Source organism: Clinocottus analis, unplaced genomic scaffold (genome assembly GCF_023055335.1).
Source record: "Clinocottus analis isolate CAN_PGR_092001 unplaced genomic scaffold, fCliAna1.0.p SCAF_10, whole genome shotgun sequence".
Lineage (NCBI taxonomy): Eukaryota > Metazoa > Chordata > Actinopteri > Perciformes > Cottidae > Clinocottus > Clinocottus analis.
Genome location: NW_027175821.1, coordinates 13,128,946 through 13,152,907, shown reverse-complemented (window position 1 = coordinate 13,152,907; position 23,962 = coordinate 13,128,946). Strand labels below are relative to the sequence as shown.

Here is a 23,962-nt window from a genome sequence, read left to right as displayed (position 1 = left end):
GGGGTTTTTTTTTCTGAAATTAATGGGGAATTAATGATTCCGTTATTCCCCCGCTGTGCGAGGAAGGGCGGGGTGGGGGGGATACTTTTTTTTAATCGCCCAACCTCTAGAAACTGATTGGAGCAGAAATAAATACGCCCAGTCCCCTTCTGCCAGGCCTCACAATGGAGGCGCTGATTTTTTTGATAGGGTTCTATGCTGCCAGGGGGCCAGCTGGAATTAGAAGTGGATTAATAATTTTAAACAAGGCTAAACCGCTTGGACTGTCTGTCTGTCTGCTCTTTCCAATACTTAGCCAATGGTCCGTCTGCTCTCCGAGCACATCAAAACAATCTAAAAACACTATATCTTCCTAATGAAGAGGGTTTGGTTTACAGGTCTGAGAGTACATGAAAACATGCTTATTTAAACAGATTTCATGAGGTTCTGAGTCTGAGAACACGCCAGGATTATCAGGAACATTTTCACATCTCCAGAACAACATCCTTAGAAGAAGCGTTACTTTAACTTTACTATGAGTGTATGTTCGGGCTACCCAGTAGTTGATCAACTTTTTATTGAGTTTCCACAGTTTTTCTTCTTTTATGCTTTTGATTTAGCTAACCCTGGACCGACTTTTACCTTTTATTATTCTTTTACTGCTAGTTTTTGGAGAGTAAATCCACACTGTAATACTTGATCGCTGTGTTTTGTAGCCCCGGTGACGCTGCTCCATTTGGATGCTCGATGTATGGAACAAAATGAGCACGGCTTGTGTCGGATGTGCTTTGATGTGAGACAGACTGTTGACTGAGTCGGTAGGAGTTGGTCCAGTGGCTGGAAAGCTAAGACCACCAGTATGGTGATCCCAGTCAGCAGAAAGATTAGGGAGTGTTAAAAAAAGGATTTGGGGGGCTATTTGGAATGATCTAGAAGCAGACAAATTACCAACCGAATTTAGGCAAAGCAGGCCCCGCTGGTGACATCTCTCTCTGAACAGAACCATGTCTCAATAATCCCCATGTTACGTGTGTGTGTGTGTGTGTGTGTGTGTGTGTGTGTTACAAGGTCGGACAGAGAAGGAAGAAGTTTGAGAGTGCATCTTTGTAGTCATGTATATGGGACTGAGTGTCTTAGGAGGGATGATGAAGTAGTTTATTAATATACATTCTTCCAACTAGTTCTCCTTTGAAAAAGTAGAGCGAGAGATGAGGATCTTAGAGGGCCCAAATGAGAGCCAGGGAAGGCCAGACGGCACTTACACTGCTCACATATTGTTTGCCTTTTACAAACAGCATTTTAGATCCAAATCTAGTTGCATGGATTAATCTAAACAGGACAAATGCACCTACATAAAGCTAAACCACCGATCAAGACAGGCATAAAGGGAAAAAACAAACTATAGCATAAATCTATAGCCCCCTCCTCCTCCTCTCCCTCTCCCTCCCCTTTTTTTAATTCAGTCATTATAAAAATGTTCTGTGAGTGTAGCAGGGACATTAGCCCCCTTCTGAGCTATTATCCCGGCTGTCTGGTGTTGCAATTTCACACTTCACTTATTCCGACAAGCAGAAGAGACTCTGCATGCCCCAGATTTCACCTTATTTAGGTAATACAGAAAAATCGTTCCCAAGACAAGGTAAATTAAACCAGGTCCGGGCCTGGCACACTGTTGCCAATTCCAACAGAATACCAACTGCATCAGAGGCGAGAGCTCGACCACATAAACCTGACTGTAAAACGCTTGAGATGAGATTTTACTGCACTTCATAAACTTGCAGATTTGAGTTATTTTACGACAGAAACAGCACTTTTTTTTAAAAATCAGCTCTCTCAAAAACTGCCAAGTAAGTTTGTTCACTTATTTATTCATATTAAAAAAGCGTTTTAGAAGTGTCCTTGTTCTTCATGTCTTCTCAAGCTGTGAACTTGGTCGTTGAAGGTTGAGCCAGTTCCCAATGTCACGTCTTATAATATCGCCTTTATTTTCTCCACCAGCGTCATTTCTAATGCATGAACGACAGCATAGTAAATGTAAGTGACAGACAGGCAAGCTTCTACATTATTTATGCCCTGAAAAAATGCAAACAAACTGCCTGCGTGGTAACGTTTCTCAGCTTTAAACTGTACCCTGACCCACACACAGCTTGAGTTTTACCCCTTCGCCCTTTTGTTTGTTTTAGAGGATTATTTTTTCTAAATTACATTTTCTTGATTTGGCTCTTTTATTGAGCAGAGAAAGGAAAGCAAGCGCCGAAACGATTCCCTGAAGAACAAAAACATGATTGAGTCTACTCCTGCAAATTAAAGAGTTGATAATGGGCTTGATGATTTTTCGTCCTGAGAAAGAGGTCGGCTGAATTTCATTGCAGCCGAGGCGACACGGTTATTAATTCAACTTATTTAACAGTTCCTTTTAATTAGAGGGCTTCCCTCCCCGTTGCACTGGACATCGCTTAAAGAGTTCCCCTCCATAGAAACTGGCCCTGTTCTCATTGAACTCGGTTTCCGTGACTTCAATGCACACAAACCTTTTCAAGGACGAGACAAGTGGGTCGGTAATAATTAGAAGTGCACACGTTTTCTTTTTCTTTTATTTTGGGGCGGCACGAGGAAGGTTACTGCAGAGAATTGAGGCCTCGTGGGTTTCTTTTAACTTGAACTGCGTTACATCAAACCATTCAATTAGGGAAAAAAAGTCTGCAGGATTTTTACAACAGATAGTAATATTAATAATACCAACAACAATTATAAGAATAATGTGCCAATGCTATATAGACTTAAATAGCATTATTAATATTGACAATACTTTTAGTCTGATTAGTATAGTATTTTTATTAGAAATGATATGTACCATTTAAAAGTTAGGCATATGGGTGCTGAAAAAACTATGAAAGGGGAAAAGCTTAGTAGCAAAAAAAGGAACAAAACACTTTTAAATGATGTTTTTTTTTTAATCTTTGTAGTTAAACTTTGAAGTTAAACTTTCCATTCCCTTTGGACGTTTTGGGCAAACTGTGGAGAGAGGTTTTAGGTTTCTGCTAGGCCCGCTGAGCTTCACTCCCTCCACCATGAGCGAAATATGTCATCAGTCATCATAGCAGAGAATGGATAGGGTGTCTCAGAGATGCAAATGAAAATATTTGGCCATGTTACTTTTTAACAAACAGGAGATCCGTTACAATGTCCAAAGGTCTCCTGGAGGGAAATGTGCAATATATTAAGGAAAGATCTGCCAATCACTTTCAAAACCACCACACTCTCTTTATTTAAATTCCTGAAAAACACTGCTTATGATGTTTTACATGATAAACTCAGATAAATTGTTCTCCTTTTTTGAACTATTGTGACTTAAAAAATTACCCAAATACTGGTATTATTGCTTTGCTTGTGAGAAACAAAGTCCCTTCTCTTTTGTTACTGGCCCTCGGAGCAGAATTGAAACAGGAAAAGCAATTATTGTAAAGATTGTCCCACATTGAAAAGCTACCAGCATGAGGGTTGGGATTGGCTTGGGGGACACCTATAGCCCCATGCATTATCCTGGCATGAGGTCGCTTTGGCAATCACCTGCCAATTTCTACCAGCACCTGGCTTTCCCAGCCCCCTCCCTCCACCAGGCCCTCCTACCTGTTTCCTTTTTCTCCTCCCTCTCTAAACCCTGCCTGCCTATTATTGCCCTGGGATGGTGACCATTAATAGAAATAAAAAAAAAGAACATCAATACCGTCCAGTGAGTACGGCACAAAGTTGACGATGTGCAATCACACGGCATTGTTTCCCATCACGATTGGAAGTGACTGCTGATTCTTCTCGGGGAGAACATATCTGACCCTTCTCTGCTGCTCGAGCTGGAGACAGAACTGTGAAAATACCCAAAAACCACAGAATAATAGCATGTCTAATGCTGTGAAAGAATGAGCCGCTGGTACACAGTTTGGGCCAAAAGGCTCAGTGGGAGAGCCGAGTCTAGATTAGTAGAAAAGTGGGAAGAAAATAACTGGTGCTATGTCTAACACTTTTTATTATGGCTGTTGAAAACCTGTATAACACAGCTGTTGAATATCACTCTCCTTTAGCAGCAGAACCTCTCATCCACACGTCCTGGCCTTTCCTGAGAGGCCCAGTCACCCAAACACACCTCACGGGTTCACCCTCATCATGACGTACAGAAGGGCATTTCATACGGAAAATCCAGGCTGCTTTGTTGTTGTTGTTGTTGTTGCAGATTTAGGCTCCTGTTTGCTATTATGTGGCATGCTTCCTCTCATCGTCCTCCTTACAACGGGGCCTGTGGCCATGTACCACAGATGTTAACAGAAACAGAAATATTTCTTAAGTGGCTCCTAGCCTCGGTAATCCCCTCGAAAGATGCTAGAAATGCACAATGGGACACTTCACATTTGTTTGAAATTGTTATTTTCCTGCGATTGTTTAAGTTCCAGAAGAACTTTTGAAATTGAACGACTAAAGGGAAAGAAAAGGCAGTTCTGTAAAGAGACCATGTGTGCTTTTTTCAGTGTTGCTGGATTTTACAAATGTTTAAATGTATTTTCAAGGTCAATGTGGCCCAGCAATCATAACAAGTAATTTAACAATAATATTTTACACATATAAATATATATATGTGTATATATAAATATAAGTATATATATATATATATATATATATATATATATATATATATATATATATATATATATATATATATATATATATATATGCATATTACCTTTCTTCTTTTTTTTACTGATAGGAAAGTAAATTTCCTTTGACATCCTTAAACTGTCTCTTTCTGAAGATCACATACTGTGCAAGAGTGTCTGCAGCAATGTTTTGCACAAGGCAGATCTTGGAAAAGTTTATCATGCATGCGTGAATATTAGAATATTTAGTTTCACAGAAGGTGCCAACATAGCACCATTAGTTCGTCTGAATCATAACAGGTCTGTTCATCTTTCAGAACTGTTAATGTTTTGGGAAATAATGACTCAGTGTTCTTGGAGAAGTTGGCTAACAGCCGGTAATGTTGAATCTGTCTATCTATTACATTTGATGGGAGTATTATTAATAGGGAATGGAGAGGGATGTAGAGGTACATAAAACCAATGCGCATCAAAGACACACTAATATAAACATATCGGTTATGCTTATGTGTGACCTCTATTAATATCGGTGTGACTCTTTTTGTTTTTCGAGACGTGTCCCGTAAACTTACATCACAAAGATACTGCCACTCTGAATGTCACTGAATAAATGAAGCAGTAAACTAAGCGGGTCAGTCCACCAGCCGCCTGAGTTATAGAGGGGAGAAAAACTTTAGGAGAAATTATCTTACATTGTTTTTGTTTTGTTTTTTTTTGTTTTTTTTTGCCAGGAATCGCACGCGCTGAGGCGGTGGCAGGCTCAAGCGGATTGTTATTCATAGTGCTATCCCTGCCTCATGCATATCCATAACGGATTAAAGATTGCGCAAACATTATGCAACCAGAGCTCGCCTTTTTCCGCGTTGATTGGCATTTCTGGGGCACAAAAACGGAATTGTGCAACAGATATGGGCTACTTTTGTTCCTCGCTGTAGGTGTGACATGTTTGTATTTTTTGTGAAGGAACAAATGCTATATATTATTTATTTATTCATTAATTCATATTTCCATCCATCCATCCACCTGTCTTTCCGTCTATCGCGGGAAATGGAATCGTGCGCCACCACTGTGCAACATGTGTATCTTGATATTAAAACACATGTGCGTGCCATCCCTTCCCTGGTGGTGCTGTAGAGACGACTTGGAGCTCAGAGCATTGCGCAAAAGCAAAAAAAAAAAAAGCAGCACGATAGGCGATGAATGAACTCTTTAAATAAAGTGAAAATACTCTCCAATTCTTATTCATTGTCTCTGGAAAGGGGCACATTAACGAGCATTGTCCTCTTTATTTGGAAAAGGCTGATGAATATGAACGCTGCTGGCCGTCCCCACGGGGGAGAAGCTGTCCTGTGAGGTGGAGGCTGTCCCGGGACGAGGGCGGCTCTCAGGTGAAAAGCTCGCTGCGGAAGTGCTGAATCACTCCATTCAAGCCATCTGAAACAAAGGCAACTTTGTGTTGACTTTGCCAAAGAGACAGTTGTGCTATGGCTTTAATTAAAGATTTGACTGCAGATGCTGATAGTTTAAAGTGCTCATTGTTTAACAATTTAAACCTCTACAAATTACCCCTTCTTCAATAGCCTGCAGTTCAGTGATTCATAAAACTACTCTTCAGTCCTCAGAGGACTTCTTGTTATTGCGCCGTTTTTTTTTTAGGGGCACATCACTACCGCAGCGTTCAGGGATGTCAATTGCTCATTTACCCATTTACCACCTCTAAAAAGTGTTGAGAATATATCTGTCAAAAGACAAACGCAAAGCACAATTGCCGAACATCTGCTTTGCTGAATGAGCGTTTGCCGGAGCCTTCACTCCGGGGACCTATTAGCGTTGATTCCTGCGCCTCTCTGATAAGGCATTCATCAAGTTTCTGACACCGCGCCAGATGTTGGGGAATTAAAGTCGTCTCCTGTTGGACATCCTACTAATAGTTTGTCTTTCAGCTCATAAGCGCAGGAGACATATCACTTGAGAGCTGATGTCTTGTGTGTCGTTAGGGGCCGTAAATGATGGCCCCTCGGCAGAATGTGTTGTGTTTATTGTTCACATATCCCCACTAAGAAAAACAATGATTTTGAACGATATGTTAATCTCTCCGACATTTTACAGGTTCACTTATCTCATAGTACAGTATAAATACTTGCGGAGCATGCGCATCATTTTATAATGTTTGACAATTGTCCAACTTTCCCTCATTTCCTCGTGAGCAGAAACGCCTGCAGGCTACAGTTAACAGTATGATGGGGTATGTGAATGTCTCTCAGGAGTTAATTGAAGAATAATATAACTCAAAGACAAAGCCATTGTGTTAATCAGTCTGCATCACAAAAGCCATGAAACACGTTCAGATTTAAAGACTCACCGTGGATTAAGGTACTTTGTGAATGCATATTCAACACCCAGCTGGAGGTGAAACAAGCATCGATAATTGGCATCAACTTCCGCGCAAATGGAAGCCCTCATTTAAGTAATTATCAGATGTGTGCTAGTTCTTATGCTATTACTTGTTTATCAATACATATTTCCCCTGATGATATTACAAATACATCTAAATTCAATGTAATTGGCATGGTGCGTTCAGTGACAAAACAGCGTTACCAGCACAGACTTAATGTCTTGTTGAAAGAACCAATCTTAAATATCTACAGTTATCATAAGTTAACTGGTTCTGATGCCATGTGTGGAAAGAGAAATCCTGCATTTCACACACATTCTCAGATGACTGATTTTTAGTTCATGGAGATTCCCTTTATTTAAAGGAAATCCGAGTTTAGTCATGCGCGTAAAGGCCGTTTTCAAAATGCCTCATATTCAGATCACGGGCCAAGTGAAGTGCCCTTGAGCAAGACTCTGCACCCTGCACAGCCTCTCTCACTGTAAAGCTGTAATAGTGCCACAAAAAAAGTGCTGACATAACTTATTCATACCTATTTATACCTTTTGAATACATTAATGTCTGCGCGTGTTGCGTCTAATACATAACCTAGAAGTGATAAATTATCCACTGGGTTTATTAAGAACACAGTCTCCGTTGCGTGACGAAAGGCGTCGGGGACCTGCTTGGGTCGGGAGCGCGCTCTCCCGCTTAGCCAGCAAATACTCTGCGACTGAGGGGACGGGGGGAGCGAGATGGGGTTGACCAATCAATCCGATATCAAAGTTCAGCGACGGGCGCGAGCCATGAGTACAACTCAGGGCTCACAAGTCCTGTTTCCTGCAGAATACAAACCTCCCACTCTCAAACCGCCTCAGCTCTTTTCCTCCTTCGGATTCTACAAGCAGACCCTATAGGCAGAGAGAGATTATGGGCTGCTGCACGCTGCCATCCTGCGGGTCTGCACTTCGCAGCCCAGTATAGCAATAATACGTTGATATGAATGAGCGCTAACGTTATTCAGAGCCAGTTTCAGTCTGCTGCAGAGGGGCATACAGCTGCCAGTCTTTACACAACTGCATCCACGTGACCGTCACTGCTTTCTAATCCATTGAGAATCCACCAGAAAGAAGCCTTTCATGTTTTTTCTCTCTCTCCTGGATTGCTCCAGTTTCTCATATCTGGAAACGATGACTTGTATTGGGCGTCAGCATAAAGCGAGAGCATGGTGGGAAATAACACGGGCCGTTCCCAGTGGAGAGTAAACACCTACAAATCAGTAAACAGCCTTTTATTTGTTGAATTGATTTGCCCGTTTTAATATGAGAATAACGACTGATCGGCTCTGATATCATGGCAAAGAGAAACGCACATGAACCAGATGTAAAAACGTTAAGAGCTAATTTATTTCATGTCATATTTGGCTTCTTCCCTTCTGATGATCAGCTCCTGCAGGTCAGAGCGCCGCCACATTTCGGGTTAGCGCATATCCGATGCATGCGTAAAAGTGCAGCCTCCATGTGAGCAGCCCGCCGTGTTTCGGAGGAAGCCGGGTCTCGGCTATTTGACGTCACGGTGTCTGAGAGGGGGAACTTAAAATGTGCGACTAGACGAGCCGGGTGAGGAGGGGGGAGGATGGGGAAGAGACGAGGAGGGAAGAGGGGGTTGAAATAAACGAAATCAAACGGAATGCAAAAGGTTGCGCTCGCGCGAAAGCCCCAAACAGAATTAGAATCAATATTCTCAATTCTGAAGGATATTGTGTGTGTGTGTGCGTGCGTGCCAGTGTGTGTGTGTGTGTGTGTGTGTGTGTGTGCGTGTGCGTGTGCGCGCGCGTGTTGGTTTGAGACACCTTGTGGGGGTTGCTCCTCTGCTTCATTGAAGTACATCCGTAAAGTATTCTCTTTACAGCAGCAGTCTTTCAAATGACACGCACCGTGTAGGTTTTCTTACTGCATTCAAGCGGGCATGGCTCTATAAAACATTGGGTACGTGACACAGTGTAATATTAGAGAGGCAGAGCCTGCTCTTGTTGTAATTTAAACTGATTTTTTTCGCCGTTTAAATGCTTATTATGGCGTCCATTGATGTGTGGTAACTCCTTTGGTTGTTTTCATGAAGCGGTTCCTTGTTAATCGGGTAGTGGGAGACGATGAGGCAGCGCCACTTTTGGCAACGAGTCCCACTCCACTTTCACGGTCACACAGTGTCCTCAGTTGCCCGTCTTCCAGTCTGCACGTTAGGATTATTATTTGTAAGCGCACATTTAATGATTATTAATAAAAAAAATACTTTGGATGGGGAACTTTTGCAAGCATAGACGGATGACCCACATCCCTCATCTCAACCCCCCACGCTCTGCCAAGACGTGGTCCTCTAACTTGCTCCCTCCAATATTCCTATTCACACACACACACACACACACACACACACACACACACACACACACACACACACACACACACACACACACGCTCACACACACACGCACCCATACACACACGTACACACACAGCCAAGATACTAAGATGGCGCCTTAATCAGTGTCAAGTTCAAGTGACTCCTACTAGTCTGATACAAACAGCATGGCAGACAGTGTCGGCTATATGCGTAAAGATGCAGGAAGCACAACAACAGGGTGATAATAATCGACGTGGCAGTCTGAAAGTCGCTTTTCATAATGATTTTTTTAATTTCAGTCAAAATTTCCGTTCACATTTCTTCATAAATAGTTGGTAAAACAAATCAACCAACATACAGTAGCCTAAAAAGTACAAGGAACCTTTACCTCTGGTAGCTAAATAGGCTAACGCAAGGCCTGCTGCTGTAACATGGTTTGCCTCATGGCACAGTGACAAAGTTCATCAGTAAAACATTTTGCTCTTCAGGAATAACTTGGAGTGCGACCCATTTCTCTCAGAAAGTGTTACAACATCACATTCTAGCTGTGTTTATACATCAGGTATTTTTCGCTGACCTCTGGACATGGGGCAGAAAGGTGGTGGGAATAAGAAAAAGTACTTCATTTAAATTAAGGTATAGAAAATAGCATATAAAACATATATTCCTTAAATTATTTAAATAAACTTATTTCATATATCACTGTCACGAGGTACCGTTTTTTTACATTTTATTTTAAAAGTAGTGCTGGTGGTCTGAAATTGTTCTCGTATGAGTACAATATACTTTGTGTATGCATAATATTTAATTCTTGAGAATAGGTTACAATGCAATGCTGTAACTCTTTATGCCACTGAACGTATTCTCCCCTCCCCACCCACTCCCCAACCCACATAGATCTAGAATTCCTTCCACTAAATTTTGTTAAACACAAAAAAGTCATCTTGACAAGTTATTCACACAAAACAAGCAAATGTGTAATCAAACTGCTCTATATGCAACACCACAACAAATAACACGCTTAGTTTCACAGAAGAATTACATTTAAAACAATGCAAGCTGACAGACAAAAAAACTTTTTTTTATTTTTGAAGATACTGTGTTGTGACAGTTCCATTGTCGCCGATGCACACATTTAAACATACTTGCACAAAGACATTGCTGGAACTATAAAGAGAGCCATATTGGCGCATATATTTGGGTGCTTGACCCGAATTTGAAATACTCAAAATGCTGTCACCTTGATTTGGAAATCATGAGCTTCACACACTCGTCTAAGACCTGTATAGGAGTGCAATAGGCTGATGGGTTTATTCTTTTTTTTCAGTACTGAGTTTCTGCTACGAATTGACATCTATTTCTGATTCTATAAACGTAAAATACACAAGAAGGTTTAAATTTAACCAAAAATAAAGATATCAACAGAACCGTTTTATAGCTTCTCAGCTCAACTGAACTCAGTTCTACAAAGTCAATGATTTTACATGTCAATGGTCTCATAAAGAAAATAAAAGTGACGGAAATATCTGCATTATATATAGACAAATCCATAATATTCATATAGATGATTTCTTCGATCCAAATAAGACACATATAGGCCTATTGGTTAAAAAGAAAAAAACAGAAGGATACAATCGCGATGTTGGAGATTTAGAGTTTATCATTTGTTCAATGTTAAGCTGGTTATGACCAAAACTGTACAGTTCTTGTTAGAAAACATTTCCATAAATATCATTTAAGTTTCAGAACTCATACCCATAATTAAATTACAAATTGATAAATATGGCATCATGGATATGTATTTACAACGGTATTAACAAAAGGCAACGTTATATTCAACGGTAACAATCGTAACCTAATACCACATTTCTCCACCTGAAAACGGACGTTGACAATAGATTCGACCCCATCAAACAAGGAAATACATTCACGAGTATAATATTTATTTAGGATTTTTTTTCTGTGTTCAAGTTCATGACAAAGACTTTGGCACGTTTCTTAAGACTGTTTGAAGTTCCAACAATCAATTGAAGAGGCGACAATAGCGCGTCACCGTCATATAAAACAGCGTGAAATAATCTTCCTTTTTATTCTTTTTTTTAAATAAAAATTTGAGAAAATACATAAAATGAAAAATAAAACATTTTTTTTTCTGTAAACTAAAAGATAAAAAAAACATGTATTTATACTGAGAAAGTATTACGTTTTATTTATTCGTGATTTTTATTTGATTTCCTCAAAACTGCGGAATATAAGTCAAATTTCGTGATCCTGAGAACGGACGTGGCCGGCTTGGTGCTGGCTTTTGCTCTCATCTCCTGTTGTTGTTGTTGTCCCAATCCCGTGTGTGTGTGTGTGTGTGTGTGTGTGTGTGTGTGTGTGTGTGTGTGTGTGTGTGTGTGTGTGTGTGTGTGTGTGTATGTGTGTGTGCGTGTGTGTCTGAAAACGTGGGTGAGCGTAGGTGTGTGTGTGTGTATGAGGGTGTGTGAAGAGGACAGGAATAGTGTTTAAGGTTTTTATCCTCGTTAATCTTCAACCCTGTGGTCCATATTGAGAGAGGGTTTGTTCTTCTGACTTCAAACGTACCATTCATTAAAGTTGGGTGCCAGTCCTTCGCTGTGGCCAGACGTGTTTTGCACGGCTAACGGCGGTGTTTTTGTCGGGTCTTCAGTGCTGGCTGAGACCAGCACAGGCGGTGTGGACGACTCGTATCCAGAGCTGGCTGCTGGAGACGATTCAGATCCTTGAGACTCATGTACCTGCACAAGATAAAAAAAAAAATAATGAGCCACTCAAAGCACACGTATGATATTCATGTGTGCCCGAACAGTGCATTTAAAGTGACTCGGTAGGAGTGTGTGGGACTTAAATGCGGATTAACTCAGGAATTTATAGAGCTACTATAACAGTAAACAGCCAACTTGAAACAGGCACGGCAACTTCCAAACTGCAAAACATATCCACATCAATGCGCCAGTAATGTGCATCTCAAAATGTAGTTTCCTTAAAAGTATGTGATTTAAAAAAAAAGGGCCAATGATGAGAGAACATTTAAACGTGTTTCCTCTAAAACAGCTTTACTTTTTAACAAGGCGAAAAAAGCTTAAAGCTTTGGATCAAAGAGCGGCAGAGCGTGAAATATTCACAACTCACTCACTGATACGTTTCAATCGTTTAATTGACAGTTAAAGTGTAAACTAACATCGGTCTTGCGCAATGTGACAGTGCTATAACATCTTCAGAAATGCCTGAAGTTGTGATAGTCCCTGTCTGTAGCAGTAGAGGGATGGGAGGGGGGAGGGAGGGGGGGTAGCGTGTGTGTACGTGTTGTGTTAATGTGTTCAAGGAGTAATGAAGACGTTAATTACCTTCATGTGTTTCCTGAGAGAGCTGGGGTGTGTGTATGACTTGTCGCACACTTTGCAGATGTATGGCTTGTCTGATGTGTGCACATGCATGTGCTTTTTCCTGTCGCTGCTGTTGGCGAAGCGTCTGTCACAGCCATCAAATTCACACTTAAACGGCTTCTCACCTGCAGGATTAAACACACGCACGCACGCACACACACACACACACACACACACACACACACACACACACACACCATGAGTTAACCCAATGGCGGACAAACAAACTCCCATTGTAACAGCACCTGTAAACCCGAAGCACCGGACATGTAAATAGTCTGCAGCCTATTATATAACGAGAGTAACCTACATTTTCTGGGGCGACATGGATACAGCGCCACTACTTCACTCTGTCAGGCTTTATTTATTCAAGAGGCCTGCTCCTTCATGCTACTGCTGGCCTGCTCGTATAGTAAACACTGAATCAACAGGGCATCTCCTGCACTATGGGATGGCTGGACGAGGGCGAGAATTATAAACACCGCCAGGATCTGATTATTTATGATATGTATAACGTCCAGAAAGCACTGCGCTTTTAACAGCCCGATACAGCTGAACCACTTTAACTTTATCAAGTGAGTAAAGTAGCCTGCATGTCTTTATCGTAGCTTAAACGCTACCAGCATTGTCTGAGAGGTAACACACAGAAGCACCTTTTCTTTATTATTGAGCCAGCACTCATTTATAGCTGTGTGTAGAAATGATACAGAATAAACTACACTCTGAACTATTTGGGAACTGCTCTCCAAGGTAAAGTGGGCCCAATTTCTCAGGTTCTTGTAAACAACATAAACATCTTGTTGTTTTTTCCTTCTCTTTCTGGAGCACTCTGACACACACACAAAACAATTTCTATTCAGTATGGCTTCTCTTTTTCTAAATGTGTCTGTACGCACGCGGGGCCGTGGCATCGTCGGTGCCTACCTGTATGTGTCCTTTTGTGGATTTTCAAATTCTCTGATCTGGCGAATATTTTCCCACATCCGGGGAACGGGCATGGGAACGGTTTCTCGCCCGTGTGCACGCGGATGTGGTTGACGAGTTTGTACTTGGCCTTAAAAGATTTCCCTTCTCTCGGGCAGTCCTCCCAAAAGCAGATGTGGTTACTCTGCTCGGGCCCGCCGACATGCTCCATGGACACATGGGTGACCATCTCGTGCATGGTGCTGAAAGTCCTCTCGCAAGTCTTTTTAGGTCTGTTCATCTGGTTCTCGTCAATCCATTTGCAGGATAATTCTTGCTTAATCGGTTGCCTCATGTATCTAAAGAAGGCCCCCGGACCGTGGTGTGTCGGCACATTCATCCCCATGTTCATGTTGATGGGGTGGCTGTAGTTGTGGAGCTGAGACCCGTAGGGGTCCGTCCGAGGGCTCGCGACCGGACGATATGGATCAGGTCTTCCGAAAATGTCCCCGCGTAAGCCAAGATGCATTTGGCTGTTAACTACGTGTCCACTCGGCGAAGAGTGGCTCACCCCCTGGTCGTGAAGTCCCGGAAACAACAGATGTCCGGGGTTATCGCTGATCCCGGGCGGCCCGTGGAGGCTCCCCGCCGAAGCTGCAAAGATCCCATGCTGGGCGCTCGGCGCTGTGGGCTCTCCCCGGTTCCGGAAGAGAAAGTCCCGCGTGGAATTGAACGCTCCTCCGCCATACGAGCCCACCTGTCCGCCGTGAGTGTGTCCCAGGGCAGCTGCATATCCAGTGGCTTGCGGGGTGAAAGCGGACGTCTGGCTGGAGGCGATATCGTGAGCCACGGGGCTGATTTTGAAAGCCGCGGAGTGGGGGGAATCAGTGAAGGGATTCAGTCCCAGACCCGGGTCTCTGTTCCCCAATTCGTGGTGCCGTGGTGCCCCGAAACCCCCCACTCCTAGCGATGCAAACTGCGGACCGCTATCAAGAAGCATAGTCATGAGCTCGGAATCAAAACTTATAGGAGATGGGAAGAAAACAGAAAATAAAATTAAAATCCAGTGTAGCGGAGCGCGCAAGCTGCAGACACCGCGCCGAGATTTACCAACGGTTGGCGAAAAATCCTAAAATAAAAAAACAAGCGGAGCCAAAACGGGAAAAAATCCTATGCGTAAAAGAGTTGGGAGAAAAAAACTCCCGTTGACTGCGATCCGTGAGAAAGAGGATCAAACTTCCCCCCCTTTCCAGGCGGATGATGTCCTTGGACTGATAAAGTCAATCACTCACTCCCAGAACATAAATGAACTCGGGAGGCAGTGCTACGGCAGCCAACCAGCGCGCGGCTACCCCTCAGACACGTGACTGCCACGGAGTGTGTTAATTGGCTAGATTTCTGGTGATTGGCATACTTTGGTATTGAAGATGGCAGGTCGTCTCAATTGGTTTCATTTGATTGGCTCTTACAGGCATTATTTTGCAGGTATAACGGAGCACTCTAGCGCAGATCCTGGATGTGTTATGTGGAGCGCATGTCTCATGCAGCCGTGCGTGATTCATACCCCTCAAGAAACTCCCAAACAGCTTTATGAATAAAGATACATGTTGTCAGGCTGTTGCAGCGTTTTAAACGACCATTCCGTTCAAACTTCTAGGAATACTTATGATTTTTTGTAGTAGCAGTTAACGAAGTTATTCTGCAACATAAAATGCATTTGCTTTGCCATATGAAGTTTCTCTTTTTTTAATGGAAACTATTAAAAACGTTTAATACTTTTTGAAGGCAAACCTGTATGTTGGAAATGAATATTAATCTATCGATTTATGTGGCTATATGTATGTCGATAGTTTAATGTATAGTGCATATCTCATTGACTTATCTGTCTTATTTTCTCTTTCATGTGCCCAGTTTGGCTCTTATTAACTGAAAACTTGAATGTACTTGGCACAGATCCAAACTGTGGCTTTCTTGAAGCCGCTTGAAAGGGGAGGGGGTATTTTTTGTGTGCAAAAGCTCTATAGGGTGTAGACGGAAGAATAAAAGACAGAAAGAAAGATGGCAGTAATTGTAATATCCTGAGTTTTTTTTTTCGCTCAGCCAAAATTTCGTGCCATTGAGCAAGTTTCACAGGGCTGCCGCTGACTCGCTGCAGGACACATAAAATCTGATCAAGTTCAGAGACGCGCTGAGTGCTTCAAGCGGCGCCTTTTAACTCCAAGCCTTTCACATCCTCTCCCCCTCAATCTGTCCCAGGAAGGAGCTCACATTCTTTATTTTAGGGGTTCTGGACCAAGAAAAAAAAAAAGAAAAGAAAAAAGAAATCTTCAAATCACTCCTTCATTCTGCTCTCGCCCTCCTCGCACCGCATTCACTCCAGAACATTTCCTCGAGAAAGAGTTATAGATTGAAAAGGTGAGTGTTCAATACTTCGTCGTCTTTCTGTTCTGTTATTAACGGGGTCAACGAGACAGACCCGCGTGGACGTGTTTAGATCTACAGTTTATCATATTTATCCGGTGGAGGTTGCATGGGATTTAGTTTTCATGCAGGGAACACAGCCATGCTCACTGCTCCGGCCGGTTACTCATATGGTAATTTAATTGTTGCAGGGAACAGACATCGCTCTTTTTTTATGGTCGTCGTGCGCATTAGTACAACACTTGCGCTTTTTGTACATAACCTCGACAACTTATCTTGAAGCAAAACGACGAATGAGATTCACTTCATCTCCTTTTCCTCCGTAAACTGATCTCTCTCTCTCTCTCTCTCTCTCTCTCTCTCTCTCTCTCTCTCTCTCTCTCTCTCTCTCTCTCTCTCTCTCTCTCTCTCTCTCTCATCTCTCCCGCTCCCTCTATTTGCCTCTCTCCCTCCCTCCCTCCCTCTCTCACCACGAAGGCATAGCCTCTCACAGTTTACTCCTCCCTTCACTCTCACACACTCTTCTTCTCACGCGGCACACAGCATGCGCGTGCACCAACACACACGCAGTGTTACGATCACAAGCGCGCGCGCGCACACACACACACACACACACACACACACACACACACACGCACACACACTCATAGTTAACTGAGTTTGCCTACTGCAGTCTTGCAGTATGAGATTTATGGCGACCTTTGTAAACTTTCACAAGTGACAAGCAGCCTGTTAAGTTTTCCTGTATTCGCTCCATATTTTATTGGCTTGTTGAAACGTGAAGGCCCATACGCCACTTAAGGTTACGTGCCGTGTATTTGCAGCCACATTATCACATGGTAACATGGTTTAGATGAGTCACAAATGTTTGTGTGCGACAGAAAAGCAGCGTCGGCACTGGGCTCTTGCTGAGAGAAAAGGGGATCTGTCATCGACTAGGCCTAATGTAAAGCAACTGTTGCTGGAGACTTGGATTTAAAACTACTGCACATTGTTTCTGATATACTGGTATTTCGTGAATATTGTATTATTTAATTGATCCTAGAATTACGGGATTTGGCTATTGGGTGCTTCAAAAACACCTCTATATATATATATATATATATATATATATATATATATATATATATATATATATATATATATATATATATATATATATATATATATATATATATATATATATATCACCAGCATCAAAACAAATCTAGAGAATCGGGACTGCAAGAATATTGGGTCATATCTTTTTTATTTATTTAAATTTCCGGTTTGGAAAATGCAATCTACGTCTTCCTGCCTGAAAGCAGCAGACTGCCTGTGCGCATTAATGGGCCTACTATGTTTTACTGGACAATAGAACCAGAGGGAACTTAAAAGAGGGGGGAATACAGCTTCATAGGTCTTTTTTACAGAGCTGGACTTTTGTTCACCGTTTGTCTCACTCACGCCAGACATTTTTCCCCCAAAATATTTTACACCGCTCCTCGAGCATGCCGCCCTTCACATCTCACCTCTATTTTTTTGGACTTATCTAATTCATTTAATTTTGGTCAAATCAATACTGCTATATTTTCTAGTTTTGCAACGACACGATTTTATATATTTATTTTAACCTTTAAATATGTTAATTTAATTTGAAGAAAAAGATTAAATGAGTACACATCTATAACTGTAGGCCTGTTTTGTCCGACCCAGTATAACATCTCTAACGCTATTTCAAACGCCAGCGTAATGCAACGTGCTATATGATAGGAAGCTATTCTGCAGCACTATGGATCGTTTGATGATTTAGTTATCTCTGCAGGGATTACCTCATTGGGCGTTGGGATAGCCCATTGGTTATAACATAATCTTCTTCTAACTGAGCATGCGCGTTACCTTAAAATATCACAATATTCTGGTGTGCATACCTCTTTGACAGTATAGGGCCATGCTGTTGGAAAAGAGCAGAACATAACTATCAGCCTAAATGGTAAACAACTCACATTTATACATTCATTCTAACTAGACAGTAAATTATATTCAAGTGTATAAATTGATAAATGACTTAGATGCATGATTTTAATTTCTAAGATGAAGAAATGTGCCTATGACCGCCCAATCTTCTGGATATTTTCTTACTGCAATGTTTAGTAATTGTTTTTTGTCCATGTCTGGCCTGTGGCTGGCTGCAGGCCTCTTGTGCTGTAGAAGACTTTGAGGACTGGAAGTTAACTCAATAGTGACCAGACTTTAAATCGTAATTTCCCGAAAACCATGGCAAAACCAAAGCGCAGAAGTTCTTGGATTTATGAAACACCACTGTATCTGAATGGGTTTTCCGTACTCCCTGTTTTAAACAGGCCGAACATGGTCAATGTTTCCCAACAGCACAGTTAAATGACTGATATCGTGATTCACTGTTTTGCTGGAATAGACATTGTGCTGCAGGATATTGCAGGTTTTTGCTTTGGTTTAATTTGCCAACTCCTTGATTTATAAATACACCCTCCCTGACACTTTTCTCGGATCTCCTACATTCTGCAGAGCCCCAACAGTATGAAGGCTCATGTTCTGGTCTACATACCATCATCCAGCATGTTGTACATTCTCAAAAGGAAATACATCGTGGCTTACATTTGTTTCAGCGGGAATTCAGTTTTTACATGCATCATTTCCGTCTGCTTGTTTTCGGGCTGCTTAATGTTTTCACAAATCAAGTATTATGCGTTGTATTTTGTTGCCTATAATCAAATGTTATTTTAGATTTCTATGCAAGTGTAGCAGCTGATAATGACAATGAATTGGTCAATACACAAGAGCTTTACATGATGAATGACAGTTTACGTGTCTTGTAATTTGTAATTTCACAACTTGACTGTGTTGCAACACTATCGGGCATATTTCTGTGCTGTGTGTGTGTGTGTGTTTGCTTTTTGCTTGTCCTAGGAGAAACATAAAGTGTGTATCTTCCCATGTTTTCTTCATATTATAAAGGTTTTGCAGTACTTACATACAGTACAAGAAAAACAGCACGGTTCGTCATCTATATTTCATACATTATATGGTCAGTTGGGTCTTGAGTGACTGCTACAGTGCTAGTGTTTGCCTTCGTATGGCTGATGGAGAGGGCTAATTGACTCCTTGCTGTGATTTACTGGAGCATCTGTCTGCAAATGGACTCATCCCAAACCTGTTAATTCATCTAAATTTCATAAAGTCATGGCAAGACTGTGCACTGCCATCCCTCATCAATTATAATGTCTCAGCACAACTCCACACTGATGCATGCAGTTGTTTCAACACAAACAGACACACACACACACACACACACAAACACACATATATACACGCGCGCGCACACACACACACACACACACACACACACACACACACACACACACACACACACATGTAGGTTGTACCACATTTATGAACATTAACTTAGTGTCGCTCACACACACACATTTGGATACTTGAAATGATTTCATTCTCCTTATCCTTTTCTCTTTATTTTATTTTTTGCCAAATCTCGTGTTACGTTGACATTACTGGTGATTCTTATTCTCACTGGGAACCGTTTATTATTTTTATAGCCTTTTTGCATAAAGCTATCCCGAAAAGGCGATGCCTGCTATTCTTTTTTTCTTCTCTATATGTATTTATTCGTTTAACAGGTAGAATGAAATACAATGAACATTAAGGAAATGCATGCTATTTTAAACATTTCTTGTAAAGATATGAAATTAGCTTAACTTTAAGTCCAGTCTTTAACATGGCGTTATACTGCAAGCCTTCCATTAGTTTTCTGTTTAATTTAATTTCTGCATTTCAACCTTGATCAATAATGTGGTCCGTATTCAGTGTACTGAGATTGGCATGGATCTTCTGGCTGTAAAGAGTAATCCCTGACATGTGTGTTTTGATAGTTGGAAGTGATATTTTGTGTACAACAGTCACTAGGATTTTGTCCGGCCTGTCAAGCAACCAACATAAATGGCCGCACTCATAAAGATGGAGTGTTGGGCGGGATTGCAGAACTCAAAATGCTAAAATAAATGCACATATTTAAACATGATCGCTTTCCAAATTTGAAATGCAACATTGTCACAGATTTTGAGTATTTTATCACAATAAACTATATAATAATAATCTGGAAAGACATTATAGTAACATGACAAAGTCCTCAACTTACATACATGTTTCCATATCTTCACCCTTAAATTGTATTGTTTATCGTTAAGAAGCTAACCACATGACTCTAGCATTTATCATATAAAATACAAATTTGTTCAAGGTATTTGGCATGTTCTGAACATTTACATTTACAAATGAAATACTTATTAGAATTCCATACTGTATTGCAGTAAAATGAATTGGCTAATTTATTATGATTATTAGGCTAAATTCTAATTAAATCATGACCACATTAAGGGTCACTTAAATCATCTAAGTCCTTTGTACACATATTCCATATTACAAGCTGCTGCTAGTTAGCTGTGTGACTGTTATTGAGAAGGTGAGCATGAACAGCCCCAGAATCTGAATTATATCATAACAGAAATATCCATTTCTTGTTTTACATTCTTGTTGCAATAGGGACCTGGGAGGATTTGGGGTGTCCTTTCTGCTTTCTGAATGACAGATTGGAAACTTTTGGTGTATTGGCCTTCAACCCTCGATCATTTTCGGAAAAGCATCGGGTTAAAGGTTGACAAACATGAGCGTCCATTACAATCATGACGGAATTAGGCCAGTTCTGGGCTTGTCGACTATTTTGCGGCACTTAATGTCAAGTGGGCCTCTTGCTTTGTCTCTGTAGGATCCACTGCAGGTGACGTCAGCATAACAATGTGGTAAAGGGTTTTTTTCTTCTTCTTCTTCTTTTTATTTTCAGCAAATTTGGAAAATTTCTGCCAGCTATCAAGTCTTTATAAATCAGGGGGCTTCCCCACCGTGAACATATAAACTGCCACGTCGTGTAGATTTAAACACACGCAACAGATAAAGGCATTTGGCTAAAGTGGTCTTGATGAAAGTGCGCTGATAGAATCAGAGCAACGTCAAAGCTGAGGGACGTGCAGAAAGAAGTATGTGCCGCACCAGAGGAGCGTGCAGAGCTGCAAGCTGCTGTCCTCACAGCACCCCAAAGTAAGAAAGTTTACCAGAGTTTCCCAGGAACAGTGGAGCCTACCCACTGCTGTTTTTTCACGTTTCATCATTTACATTTTTACATAACCATTTTTACATATGTGCGAGCCTGCAAGACGCATGGTGCTCTTCAGATGATTATTAATGTATTACAGCTGGATGTATGTGTGGAAATGACTCTCATATAAAATAGTACACCCTGCTTTGAAGTATTCCCTAGTGAACTACCAGAATCTGAAAGAACTTTCTTCCTGTAAAGTGATCCTGATATTTGTTGGTCCGGTGACATGAACAACTTGTTGCTTTATCAACGTTGTATTTTTTCCTGTTAATGAGCACAACGAGTTATTTTGTGCCCATATACAAATACAATTCATAAAATAGTAACGCAAAACTACTTTTACCTCCATGATAGCTCAGAAGTATATATTATATTTCCGAAAAATAATACTGCCTTACACCGTGTGGTCATATGACGGCAGGATTTGAATTTTGCATAATTTAAAAATAATTGATTTATCTGTTGAAATTAGTTTCCTGTATTTCTCACCGTTTTGAAACCCCACTGAAAATGAAATTCTTGACAATAATTGTGCCAGACACGCTGTGGCCAGCCTCTCTGTTATGCTTGCAGGGCAGGAGTTGGACATTTGCTGTGGCACGATTAATCCCAGCGATAGAAAAGACGGCAGAAGGACTGTGATAGTGTTGTGTTTTGCCATGTCTGCATTTAATCGCCTGATTTATGCACCAGATGATCAGGAGGACACATTGCGCTTCATATTTATCATATGTAGAGATTTGGAGAAGGGGTCTCACGAGAAGGCGGCTGGAGTTAAAGAGGCAGTAACATTTGCAAGTATCGCGGCACATTTCAAAGCATTTTCTCTGCGATATTTGAAAAACGGAGTCGTGCGGTGAACGCCTGCGTGTCCCTTTTAAAACAAACCCAGCGCCTGTCAATCACAGCGCATTCCAACCAATCCCAAAGCTCCCTTTTTAAAAGCAGGTTTGCCTGCTGTGCTTTTATATTGCACCATGGCCTGTTTCGAAGCATTTTTACTACCACGGTTATTGCCACAAATCAAGAGGGCAAAGTGAACGGCATGGGACTCACACCAACTTTAACGAAACCGAGTCTGGTTCCTACTTCTGCGAAGTTCACGGCCAAGAATTTCACATGCAGATGATACACAGACGAGGGAGAATGGAGAGAGAGGTCTTCTCGGTGTATCCTGAGTGCTGAACTGGTTGATTTTGCAAACTCATAGCCAAAATCACAACAAAACATGACAAGCCTTTCGAGGTTTAGTGGCTGCCCTCTCTCCTGCGTCAACCCCGGGGAGAGCAATACTGAACCCAGCGTGGTGCTGCCACCTTTGGCAGGAGAGCACATGGGACTCCCCACTGGCAGTTCCTTAAAACTCTGCCCCTCGCACAATTTGCGAGACTACCCCGAGACGAGGTCCAGTGCATATGTTGACCATTCGGTTCCCAATTTTTCAGACTCTGGATACCACAGCCACCGCTTAGAGCACAGCCCTAGGGGCATTATCATTGGAGGCAATCTCTCTGGAGCCGGCATGCCACCCGTCACTGATCAACTGGCATCAAGAGCAAACCAACATGGCGGGATTGGAAGGTACCGTGACTATCCTGGCTACAGGGACAACAGAAGCCATGCTTTTTTCTCCAGCTACCAGGAGCAGGCCCACACCTCCACCGACGCATCTCGAGATTTTGGCAGCCAGATGATGCTGGGGCTACCTGGCGACCTCCTCAGCCGGACTCACCCCTATGGCCAAACTATCAACCCCAAGGGGAACAGCCAGCAGCTTGTCTCTCAATTCCTGGGTCTGTACAAACCCCTCAACATGGCAATTCAACGTGGAGGAGGCGACGCTTTCCTCAGGTGCTCGAAGCAAATGGTGAAGCATGAGCTCGTGTGCAAGTGGAGTGACGACCCAGAGGGGGCTGTGAAGCTGTCCTGCTCCAGAGCCTTCGGGACCATGTATGAACTTGTCACCCATGTGACAGTGGAGCACGTCGGAGGACCAGACCACTCCGAGTATGTCTGTCACTGGGAGAAATGTGCGCGGGACAGGAAGCCGTTCAAAGCCAAATACAAGCTGGTGAACCACGTCAGAGTCCACACAGGGGAGAAGCCCTTTCCCTGCCCCTTTCACGGCTGCGAGAAAGTTTTTGCACGATCAGAGAATCTTAAAATCCACAAGAGGACTCACACAGGTCAGTTAATAGCCACGCTAAAGCACATTGTGTGGCGATGGTAAAAATGATTATATAAATAATACTGATGTTATTAAATTGAAAAAAATTGGCATGTGACGTTTGGAAAAAAATGTGGTTCGTTTTTTTTTAAACTTCCAACACAAACTATTTAATTTTACATTAATGAGATTTGCAGTGTTTATCTGTGTTAACACATTTATTTTTCTTTTCATTTCACGGATTTTGGAAGTTTGCCAATTCTGTCACATTATTACTAGTATTATGACCGTTATTAAAACCATTATTATTATCGTTAGTATTACTATTATTAATAAAACATAGACATTGTTTTTGTTATTATCACACTGTGCTGTGCTATTTAGGCCTACATTGTTATAAGAATATTGTTATGCAAAGCTTCTCTCGCCGTGTCTGTTATTGTGTGCGTGTTTTGCATGTTCAGGCTCCACAGC

The 23,962-nt window shown here is 41.7% G+C and overlaps 2 protein-coding genes across 7 annotated transcripts in view; one reads left to right on the top strand and one right to left on the bottom strand.

The window, feature by feature from the left end:
* zic6 (zic family member 6) overlaps positions 1 to 23,962 on the top strand; it is an 84,574-nt gene that overhangs the window by 36,989 nt on the left and 23,623 nt on the right. For 2 of the 6 annotated variants that reach the window (XM_068591416.1, XM_068591407.1), the window contains exon 3: positions 22,767 to 23,507. In XM_068591416.1, the coding sequence (XP_068447517.1) occupies positions 22,844 to 23,507 (664 nt within the window). In that variant the 5' untranslated portion in view covers positions 22,767 to 22,843. Of the gene's footprint in view, positions 1 to 15,835; positions 16,125 to 22,335; positions 23,508 to 23,962 lie in introns of those variants that run through there. The other 4 variants (XR_011078313.1, XR_011078315.1, XM_068591425.1 and 1 more) reach the window with 3 other exon arrangements.
* On the bottom strand, positions 11,746 to 14,997 carry zic3 (zic family member 3 heterotaxy 1 (odd-paired homolog, Drosophila)). The gene is made up of 3 exons (XM_068592144.1): positions 13,731 to 14,997; positions 12,768 to 12,931; positions 11,746 to 12,158 (listed from the first exon to the last, which is right to left on the bottom strand). Exons 1-3 carry the CDS (start codon positions 14,713 to 14,715, stop codon positions 11,976 to 11,978), a joined length of 1,332 nt encoding a protein of 443 aa, XP_068448245.1. The 5' UTR covers positions 14,716 to 14,997; the 3' UTR covers positions 11,746 to 11,975.

What these genes read in the sequence shown, in the direction of transcription:
- zic3 (XM_068592144.1), bottom strand. Translation starts at nt 14,715, where the DNA reads ATGACTATGCTTCTTGATAGCGGTCCGCAGTTTGCATCGCTAGGAGTG. An exon ending in CCACAAAAGGACACATACAG is followed by an intron (nt 12,932 to 13,730) that starts GTAGGCACCGAC and finishes TTAATCCTGCAG; the next exon opens with GTGAGAAGCCGTTTAAGTGT. An exon ending in CTCTCAGGAAACACATGAAG is followed by an intron (nt 12,159 to 12,767) that starts GTAATTAACGTC and finishes TATCTTGTGCAG; the next exon opens with GTACATGAGTCTCAAGGATC.